The sequence below is a fragment of the Sarcophilus harrisii genome, chromosome 2 (genome assembly GCF_902635505.1).
Source record: "Sarcophilus harrisii chromosome 2, mSarHar1.11, whole genome shotgun sequence".
In the NCBI taxonomy this organism is placed as follows: domain Eukaryota; kingdom Metazoa; phylum Chordata; class Mammalia; order Dasyuromorphia; family Dasyuridae; genus Sarcophilus; species Sarcophilus harrisii.
The window spans coordinates 18,854,629-18,864,657 of NC_045427.1; the positions used below are offsets into that span (position 1 = coordinate 18,854,629).

Below are 10,029 nucleotides of genomic sequence, written 5' to 3' on the forward strand. Positions count from 1 at the left end.
AGCACAGAGAGGAATGGAATGATAGGAGCTGATTGTTGGACAGAGGTTGTGGGAGAGAACACTTTAGTTTGAGCACGAGCTCAATATGGTGACTGATGTTTTATAAGTTCTTTCCTGAGACTCTTGGTCTCGGTGTCCCCTATGTGTCAAAAGAACATGTGTGAATGAAGTGTTTTGTGTAGAATTTAAAACTCTAAATGTGATCTTCCTATGTCCTTTTCCAGTTACCTGCGAGATCTCCTTTCTGCCCTTCTAATGTGCATCATCAGTGCAATATGATATGATCTCCTTATACCCAGCATGACCTTTGGTTAATCATAATTCCCATTCCTGATAGAAGTGTGGTCCATGGCTCCCAATAATAGAATTTGATGTGGCTAAGGGGGCAGTCAGCAATCCATCTTGTTACCCCATGGCAAGTCCCCATTACAGAATGTCAGCACATGCTCTAATTGTTAATCTTGGTCCTTCAGCTACACATCATTATACAATTCTGGGTACACACACACACACACACACACACACACACACACACACACACATACACACTCACTCACAGCTTCTTCAATGGTGGCCAGTAGCATGCATTTCCATTCTCTGAAGATAGAGCTCCCATTGTCAAGGACTTATGGCGACTGCTCAACACTTCCTGCTGATTCCCTCATTTAGTACCCAGCAGAATCAGGGAAATCCTCCTGGCATAATGTGAAATCCTAGCATGAAGCCTGCATGTTCCCTGAATCTTCTCTTCTCTGGGTCAAACATCCCCGGTGCTTTTGGGGGCATAGGTTCCAGGGATCCCTCACCTTGCTGGTCATGTCCCAGCTCATCAGTGCTCTTTCAGTACTCAGAAATGAATCCAATATTATACAAGTTTGACCGTGACAAGGGACAGGGGGACAGTATCATCTCCCTGGCCATGGATGCTTTACCTTTCTGTGTGGTACCAATAAGCCTGTGAGAGAATGTCCAAGTCCCCTGTACACTATCATAGAGGCAAAGCGAGCCGCCCACAGAAACCCACCTTACTGACCTCTCTGCCTCCCACTTCCAGGACAGCCAAGGACATCACTGACCTGTTCTCCCGATGAGGTCACTGACGTCAGGTGGGAGCCCCTTGACACACAGTACTGCTCAGCATCGTTCCAGGACATGTTGCCACAGGAAAAGTAGTAGAGATATGCGCCATAGACAATGTAACGCTCGGAGAATCTCTGAGCTAGGATTTCTTGAGAGAGAAGCAAGAACGAGGAGAGAAAGAGACCACAGCTGAGCAGGATTCAGCTTTTCTCTTGGCCAGTAGACAGTATACAGAGCAGTGACCAGAGCTTGGTCTCGTGAGCCAGAGTCAGATTATTATTGTCTGATCAGAAGCCTCTTGGGGCCTGGTGCATCAGAGAGAGGGAGCATTTGTTGGATTGAGGTTGAAGTCCTTTTCACTCCCTCCCTTTTTCTGAAGTAGTTAGGAAGAGTCACAATGAGGATGTTAATAGAGGAGGAACAAATTTCCTGCATCTTGGATACATCTCCATATGAGACTGAAGCTTGAGTGATAGAGGGATTGAGCAGGAGGTTAGGGGTCAATGCAAAGGATTGAGGTAGGGGAAGAGACTCACGGTTTTGTAGTTTTAGAGCTGTGTTGGAGACCTTGGCTCTCTCAAGTTGGTCATTTTTCCCTTGAAGATCTAGAATCACAGGAGCAAGGCATTAGGGAGATAGAAGCCCACAGAGGGGGTTAGTCAGTAACTCTGTAAGCAGAGAAGTCCCTGGAGCAGAGATTTGGGAACCGACCGCCATCCTAGACCTTGCAGCTGAAAAGGATGAACTTTCCACTTGGGTTCTAAGAATGACCTGAAGCCATCCAGATCTTTGACTAAAATGGCGGATTGAGTCCAGTTCCTGAGTTCTTGACGAGACATAAACAGTCTTTATGAGGCAGACTGAGAGGAAGAGGCAGCAGCTCGGGAATGGAGCTACCAAGAAGTGGTCTCAGGAGCACAGGACGTGGAGGAGCCCAGAAGAGAGATCCAGGAGGACCCCTGACATAGCTTGGATCGGAAGACTCGGCCTGAAGGGATTGGTTGTCCTGATCATTACAAGGACTAAGGGAAGTTTCCAGAAAAGGTCTCTTCTTCCCCTCTCAGTTCTTGTCCATTAACAGACAGTGCAATATGTTCTCCTCATTTCTTTCCCGCTGTGATTCTGGTATAATCTGAAGTTTTTCTCAAACACAGAGCGCTCAGGGATTAACTAGACTTAAGTATTCATTTAAATTAGGAGCAAGACAGAAAACATTTGCCTAAATGTTAGCTATTTTCCTGACTGGGCTCTGAGCCATTAATAATATTCTCCTAACGGTTTATTCATTTTAAATTCCATAAAGCATCAGAAGAGAAGACTCTAGGGGCCTGAGAGATTATGACATTATCTCCAGATTTTTAAAAGGGGGAGAGACACAGAGACTGAGACTGAGGCAGAGACAGAGACTGAGAGAAAGAGAGAAGTAGAGACAGAGACAGAGAAAGACAAAGAGGTAGAAAGACAGAGACAGAGAAAGAGAGACACAGAGAGAGAATTGTTGTAATTGTTACAAGACAGAGAAAGAGAGATTGAGAAAGACAAAGATAGGGAGAGAGAGACTGAGACAGAGAAAGAGACAGACACAGACACAGACACAGACACAGACACAGACACAGAGAGAGAATTGTTGTAACAGAATGTGGCTGATTAAAAGCTGAGAGAGCAATGGAGAGGAAAGGGCTGTAATGATCAGCATCCTGACAACTGTGCCCTTAAATCAATACCTGTAACCCTCAGCTTTACAGTCTATCAGGAGGCAAACGTCAGCTCCTTGAGAGCAAGAACTCTCACCTTTTAATTTGGGGGCAGAATGCCTAGCACCGTGCCTAGCATTTAATAAATGACTGATTTATTAAAATTTTATCAATATTCATCAGAACAATGATGAGAGGGCCTGGAACCTAATCATCCCCACCCCCATGAAGTCTAGACTGCTCCCTCCCCAGATCTGCTCCCAATCTGAGCAGACAAAGAAATTTAAGGCCAGGAACTCTGTAAAGCGTGGTGGCAGGGTGAGAACTTACAGAGAATAACCACAACTTTAAGAGTGGCAGCCAAGGCAAGAACCAAGAGTGACAGGAGAGTTTGGATGATCCTTAGCTTCCTGAAGGCTAGGCAAAGGAGAGAGAGAAAAGAGTCATTAGCAGGATCTGGAGGCTGTGCCTTCCAAAACATAGCCCACTCAGTACCTCTGTCACTTCCATGTCCTGACTTTAAGATCAGAATTTTAGGTCTGAGAAGAGACAAAATAATCCAACCCAATCCTCATTTGGGTGATGTGGAAACCGAGGCCCAAACATGTGAAGAATCTTGCCCAAGGTCCCCAAGATAGTAAATGCTATAGGTGGAGTTTGGACCCAGGTCCCTTAAGTCCAAATCTAAAGCACTTTCCACTGCCTTACTATATTCCTAAGATAGACCCAGAGTCAAGGTCTTACCAGAAGTTACTTATCTAATAAGATAAATGAGTACTTGGCCAACCTTAAATGAAACATAAATGTTAACTACAATTATAGGTATATTGTGTTTCTTCTTTATATTTATATCTGATTTATGCATGAGACAATACTTACCTACAGTTCTACCTTTACTTTTTCAACTTAATCCCATATGGTATTCAAAGTCCTTTACCATGTGTCACCACCCTCATTTTATATTCACACCAAATTACGCCCCTCGATACACCCTGTACTTCAATCTAACTTGGCCCATTCTTTGCCCCTATCTCCACTCTTTGCCTGTATACGTGGGGCAATCTCTTATCTCACTGCCTTTACTTGTGAATTTCTTATGCCCAAAAATCATTTCTTTCTTCACTGTTTCCCACTGCAGTTCTAGCCATCTTGAGTGGCCACTTCAAGCCCCCGTCCAGTTCTTTCAGCTGATCGTTATATGATATGCACTCAAAACCCTTCACCATCCTGAACCTGGTTCTCCTCTGGACACCCTCTATTTTATTAGTGAGCTCCTGGAGTTGTGGTGCTTAGTACTGGACTCTATCTTGTTGGGGGACAAGAAGGTGAAAGGAAGTGAGAGTGAAATGTAGAGGAAGAACAAGGTGATTAATGAACCTCTTCCAGACACTGCTAGACTTTACTCTTATTTTCTCCCCCTGTAATTCTCCTGACCTCTGACTCCTGAATCAGACTTAATTTACTATCAATCTATGGTGTCATTGATCAGGCGTCCAAAAAATCATCCTTGACACAACTTAGTATAGAGCCCTGAACGTGGATTCTAAACCAAATTAGCAAGCATTTTAAGTGCCTGCTGTGTGCCAGACATTGAGCTAATTGCTGGGATACAAAGACAAAAGAATCCCTGTCATCATGGAATTTACATTCTCATAGAGGAGACCACACACAAGTAATTATGCACATACAAGATATAGATAGGGGATCTTGGAAGACCACTTGGTCCTGTATCCTAATCCAACTGCTTACTAATTATGGGCCTCTGGGAAAGTCAATTAATCTCTCTGTACCTCCATTTCCTCATATGTAAAATGAAAGCTTTGAACTTGATGCCTCTGGTGTCTCTTCCATATCTAAATCTCTGATTCCGGTTTGCTGAAGACTCATTGTGTCCACCCTCCATCTCCAGACGAGTCTCCAGATCTCCCCCAATACCTTACCCTTTTCTGCATTAGGCACCATGTTTTTTGGAGTCATGTTTTCAGAGAGTCTTCCTCTGTCCATCTTCTCCTCAGGAGCAGCCCATCCAGTGGGAGTTCTTCCCAACTCTAGGTCCTTTTGGGAGAACAGAGCCCTTCATATCATCTGATGAAAGGTAGAGGAAGTAATAGCATCAGACATTGGGCTCAATGATCTCATCCATCTCAAAACCTCCACGGTTAAGGGAGGATGGGGGTTCTCACCATTCCTTTTCCTCTTCCTTTAAATTAGAGGCAACCATTCCTCTCTGTTCCAATTCTAAAGCCACCCTTGTGCTGTGGTAAGAAGGAAAAAAGAACAAAGATTTTGATTTTATGGGCAGTAAGGAAAGAGCACTAGTCTTAGAGTCTAGAGTTCTGGGGAAGTCTAAGTTTTGTTATATGTACTCTGTATGATCATGGCTAAGGAACTTGAAGTTTCTGAGCTTAAATCTCCACGCAAATCTAATGGTTTTTCCAAATATAAATCTTTTGATTCTGGTTTGCTGGAGACTCATTGTCTCTACCATCCATCCCCAGGTGAGTGCCCAAATTGTTTTTAAAAAGCTGCCTTAGAGGGACAGCTAGGTGGTGCAGTAGATAGAGCACCAGCCCTCAAGTCAGGAGGACCTGAGTTCAAATCTGATCTCAGACACCTAAAACTTCCTAACTGTGACACTGGGCAAATCACTTAATCCCAATGGCCTCAGCAAAAAAGAAAAATGCCTTATAAATTTGGCAGTCAGTCAAAAATACACAAATCTTTTCCTTGTCTTTGACAGTAATGACTGAAGAGTTTTCATCATGATTGGAGGTAATGATCAGCTAGGATGATTGTGAGCAATTGTGAGATCCAGGTGCTAATTTTTGGCCTGTGGAATAAAGGAGAAGCTTGTGACATTTCAAAAGATGGAGGAAATCATGAATTTTGAAGAAACATGAATGTTGAATGTCCATAGGATGAAACCAGGAGTTGGGTAGAAGAGGGCGATGGTATACTGGGCATTGTACTTCAGGCCAGCAGGCAGCAGTCATCATAAATCTGTGGCAGTAATAGTAATTCTAATATCTCTTCCATATCTAAATCTCTGGTTCCGGTTTGCTGAAGACTCATAGTCTCGACCATCCATCCCCAGCTGAGTCTCCAGATCTCCCCCAATACCTTACCCTATTCAGCATTAAACACTGTGTTTCTGGTATCGTTACATTCAGAGTTTCTCCCTCTATTCATCCTATCTCCTCCTCAGGAGCAGCCTTTCCAGTGGAAGTTCTCTGCAACTCTGGCTGTTTTGGGGAGAGCAAAGCCCTTCATAACATTTGATAAATGGTAGAGGAAGTAATAGCTTAAGAGAATGGGCTCAATGATTTTATCCGTCTCAAAACCACCATGATGACTTCATGGTGACTGGTGGTTCTCACCATCCCCCTTCCTCTTTCTTTGAATTCCAGACAGCCCTTCCTCTCTGCTTGGATTCTGAAGCCACCTAGTACTGGATAAGAAGGAAAAGAGAACAAGGATCTTGGCTTGATGGGCAGTGTGGGAAAAGTGCTGTTCTTAGAGTCAAGAGATATGGGGAAGTCTGAGTTTTGTTATATGTGCTCTGTGTGATCATGGCTAAGGAACTTGAGATTTCTGAGCTCTAATCATCTCCACCTTAGCAAATTTTTAAAAATACCTTAGAAATGTGACATGATCACCACTTTTGATCAGTCGAGGATATACAAATGTCCAGCCTAATCTTCCCCTTATCTTCTATAGCACTGACTGCAGGGTTTTCATCATGATTGGAGGTAAGGATCAGATGGGACAATGGTGAGCAATGGTGAGATCCATCTTGTGGCATTTGAAGAGATGGAAGGAATCAGAGGTAGATGCTTTGTGGGAGCATCAACATGAATGTTGAATGCTTATAGGGTGAAAGCAAAAGATGGGTAGAAGAGGGTCATGGTGAACTGGGCATTGTACTTCAAGAGAAAGGAAGGACAGTGACCTAGGGGTCAGCAGGAGAAAGCCATCATGAATCTGTAACAGTAGCATAGTATCTGGTGATAATTCTAATGATTTGTCTAAATATAAATCTTTTGATTCTGGTTTGCTGGAGACTCATTATCTCTACCATCCACCCCCAGCTGAGTCTCCAAATCTCCCTCCCCCCTCCCAATATCTTAACCTTTTCAGCATTAGGCACCATGTTTCTTGGAGCATAACTAGGGCACATCAATATCTGAGAACAATAATTTTATCTGTGACTTAGAGAGGGAAAGGGCTAAATTTGGGTTCAGAGGACTTTATTTCAAACCCCAATCCTACCACTTACTTTATGGCTTAGATAAGTCATTATACTTTCCTAAACCTCAGTTTCCTCATTTGTTAAGAAGAGATTGGACTAGATAAAACCTAAGTATCTCTCTTAGAGGCTTCAATTCTAAATCTACAGTCCTATGAAAGATGGGTTTGGGAGAGAAGAATGAGAGATGGGCAAAAAGCAATTAAGGATCCACTCAAGTAGAGGAAGAAGTGAGAGATTGATCTAGTTTGAGAGCCAAGTAAATGGAGAGAAGGTAAAAGTTGTGAAACTGCTTTGGAGTTAGCATTGAGAATACCTAACAATTCCCTGGGAAATGGGGAGTTGGGTAGAGAGTGAGGAAGGAGAGATAATGACTAGAATGGAAACTTGATGGCCATAACCACTACCTGCCTCTCCCTTCCCCTCCATCGCTCAGAAGCTTCTCCTCCTTTTAAGTTTACTCTGATCATATAAAAAGGACCCACATGTGCAAAAACGTTTGTGGCAGCCCTTTTTGTAGTGGCAAGGAACTGGAAACTGAGTGGATGCCCATCAGTGAGAGAATGGATGAATAAATTGTGGTATATTAATGTTACGGAATATTATTGTTCTATAAGAAACAATCAGGAGGATGATTTTAGAGAGGCCTGGAGAGAATTACATGAACTGATGCTGAGTGAAGTGAGTAGAACCAAAAGAATATTGTACACAGGAACAAGAAGATTATACGATAATCAATTCTGATGGACTTGGCTCTTTTCAATGAGATGATTCAGGCCATTTCAAATGGTCTTGTGATGGAGAGAGCCCTCTGCATCCAGGGAGAGAACTGTGGGGACTGAGTGTGGATGACAACATAGTGTTTTCCCCTTTTTGTTGTTATTTGCTTGTTTTTTGTTTTCTTTCCCATTTTTTTTCCTTTTTGATCTGATTTTTCTCTTGAGGCATGATAATTGTGGAAATATGGATAGAAGAATTGCACATCTTTGACATATATTGGATTACTTGTCACCCAGGGAAGTAGTGGAGAGGGAAGGAGGAAAAAAATTTGGAACGCAAGGTTTTGCAAGAGTGAATGTTGAAAATTATCTCTGCATGTCTTTTGAAAATAAAAAGCTTTTAAAATAAATTTACTTTGTTACTGCCACAGATTCATAATGGCTGCTGCCTGCTGGCCTCCAAGTCACTCTCTCTCCTTTCCCCTGAAGTACAATGCCAGTTTAGCATCACCCTCTTTTATCTATCTCCTGGTTTCACTCTATGGGCATTCAACATTCATGCTGATGCTCCCTCAAGCATTTACCTCTGATTTCTCCCATCTCTTCAGATGTCACAAGGTTCTCCTTCACTTCATCTTAGACACAGGTTACAGGTCACCTCTTGGACCTCACCATTGTTCACAATTGTCCTAAATGATCATTACCTCCAATCACTCCACTTTCTTTCTCTCATTTACCTTCCTACATCAAGTATTTGCCCTCATTCAGATCTCTATTCCTTCTATCTCTCAAGATGTTCTAAGGCCATGTCCCACTGTTCTGACTTCACTTTACTCCCCAAATTCTCTTTTAGCTAATCAAGCAATCCCTTACCCTCCGATCCATTGGACCCCTACTTTATCAATACCCATTCCTTGCCAGCCCCCGGCCCAGAATGATTTCACCCAAATATTCCACTATATTCCCATGCCATCAAAAAAAGAGTTAGAGTAAATCAAGCAACAATGATGACAGTGTACACTATACACTAATGTATTTAATCTCAATAGAGCCCACCCACCATGCAAGGCAACTTTTTTCTCCCTAATTCAAGTGTCACTGCATGGCCTACAGAGACCATTCCAGATCTCTTTGTTCCTTGAATCTTCTTCATTTGCCTTTTTCTTAGCTGTGGAAGTTAACTTTTCTGAGAAAATGGAAACCATTTACTATGAGCTCTTACTGCTTTCATTCTCTTCTTTTCATCCTCATCTTTTGCCTCCTTTAACTAATCTCTGGAAATGGGAAGATCCTTATCCTTTCCAAGCCAAGCCCTTTATATGTACCTACTATCCCATCTTCTGCAGCAGATTACAACTTCAATTAATCCCTCTTTTTTTTTTCATTCTGGAATGCAGTAATCTTTTAATCTATGTATGATAATTGGCTACATTCTCTTCAATTTCTACCTACTAGTTTCTTTCTTCCTTCAAACATTCAAAATCCTAAAAAAAAAAAAAAAATCCTTTTAAAAAGCTCTCCTGCATACATGTAAAGAATGTGAAACTTATTACATAGATATTCCAGAAGAAGAAAGGGAAAAGAAACTAGTTTCCTGTTCAAGGCACCGTTTCTGCTATTTTCCTCCTAACTACATCTGAAAATTTCTGGTAATTTGGGTTTCCTTCACCTCAAATTTGTGTAGACAGAGGGTACATTAAGGAAGATTTTGATCCTTGTCCACATCCCAAAAAGCAGCAGCCTTACACGGCTATGTTTTCTCCAAAAGGCAAAGAATAGAAGACATAGATATTGAGGAAATTGCAAAAGGTACCAGAATAAAATTCCTCATTTATTTATAGTTAAAGCTGAAATAAAAAACTGATTTCTTACCCTCTGTCTTCTATAACCTTACTTATATCTCATCTAAACACAATATATCAGAAATCATTATGTAAAATAATTTTAGTACATTTATTGTGCTTATGCATTTGTTCTTGATTTTGTACCTTTGCAACAATGAGGTGATTCTGTTTTGCATTATATAATTTAAAGGATGGATTTTATCCTTTGGTTTTTATACTGTCTAAATATAATTTTTAAAAATTGAAAGAAAAAAAAGAAAAAAGGTCTCCTATATTTAAAAATCCTTCCTTAGATCTTAATATCTCTTCAAGATGTCATGCTATAGCTCTCATTTTTTCAACCAAAGTCCTAGAAAAGGCTGTCTTTATTCATTACCTCCATTCTGTTCAGTTATTCCTCAATCCTTTTCAATCTAGTTTCATTTCCAGTTTCCTGCTGAACATCT

The 10,029-nt window shown here is 41.6% G+C and overlaps 1 protein-coding gene across 1 annotated transcript; it reads right to left on the minus strand.

Annotated features, from left to right (window-relative positions):
• Positions 1-1,025: 1,025 nt before the first annotated feature.
• On the minus strand, positions 1,026-4,848 carry LOC105749220 (C-type lectin domain family 4 member F). Its single transcript, XM_031949201.1, has 4 exons — positions 4,715-4,848; positions 3,105-3,191; positions 1,617-1,685; positions 1,026-1,228 (listed from the first exon to the last, which is right to left on the minus strand). The coding sequence occupies exons 1-4, from the start codon at positions 4,776-4,778 to the stop codon at positions 1,026-1,028; spliced, it is 423 nt and encodes a 140-aa protein (XP_031805061.1). The 5' UTR covers positions 4,779-4,848.
• Between the last annotated feature and the right edge of the window lie 5,181 nt (positions 4,849-10,029).

Excerpts from the sequence above, each read along its gene's own strand:
- LOC105749220 (XM_031949201.1), bottom strand. The coding sequence starts at position 4,778 with ATGGACAGAGGAAGACTCTCTGAAAACATGACTCCAAAAAACATGGTG. Across the intron at positions 3,192-4,714 it reads GGTGCCTAATGCAGAAAAGG|CCTTCAGGAAGCTAAGGATC; the intron begins GTAAGGTATTGG and ends TCCTTTGCCTAG. Across the intron at positions 1,229-1,616 it reads AGCTCTAAAACTACAAAACC|AAATCCTAGCTCAGAGATTC; the intron begins GTGAGTCTCTTC and ends TTCTCTCTCAAG.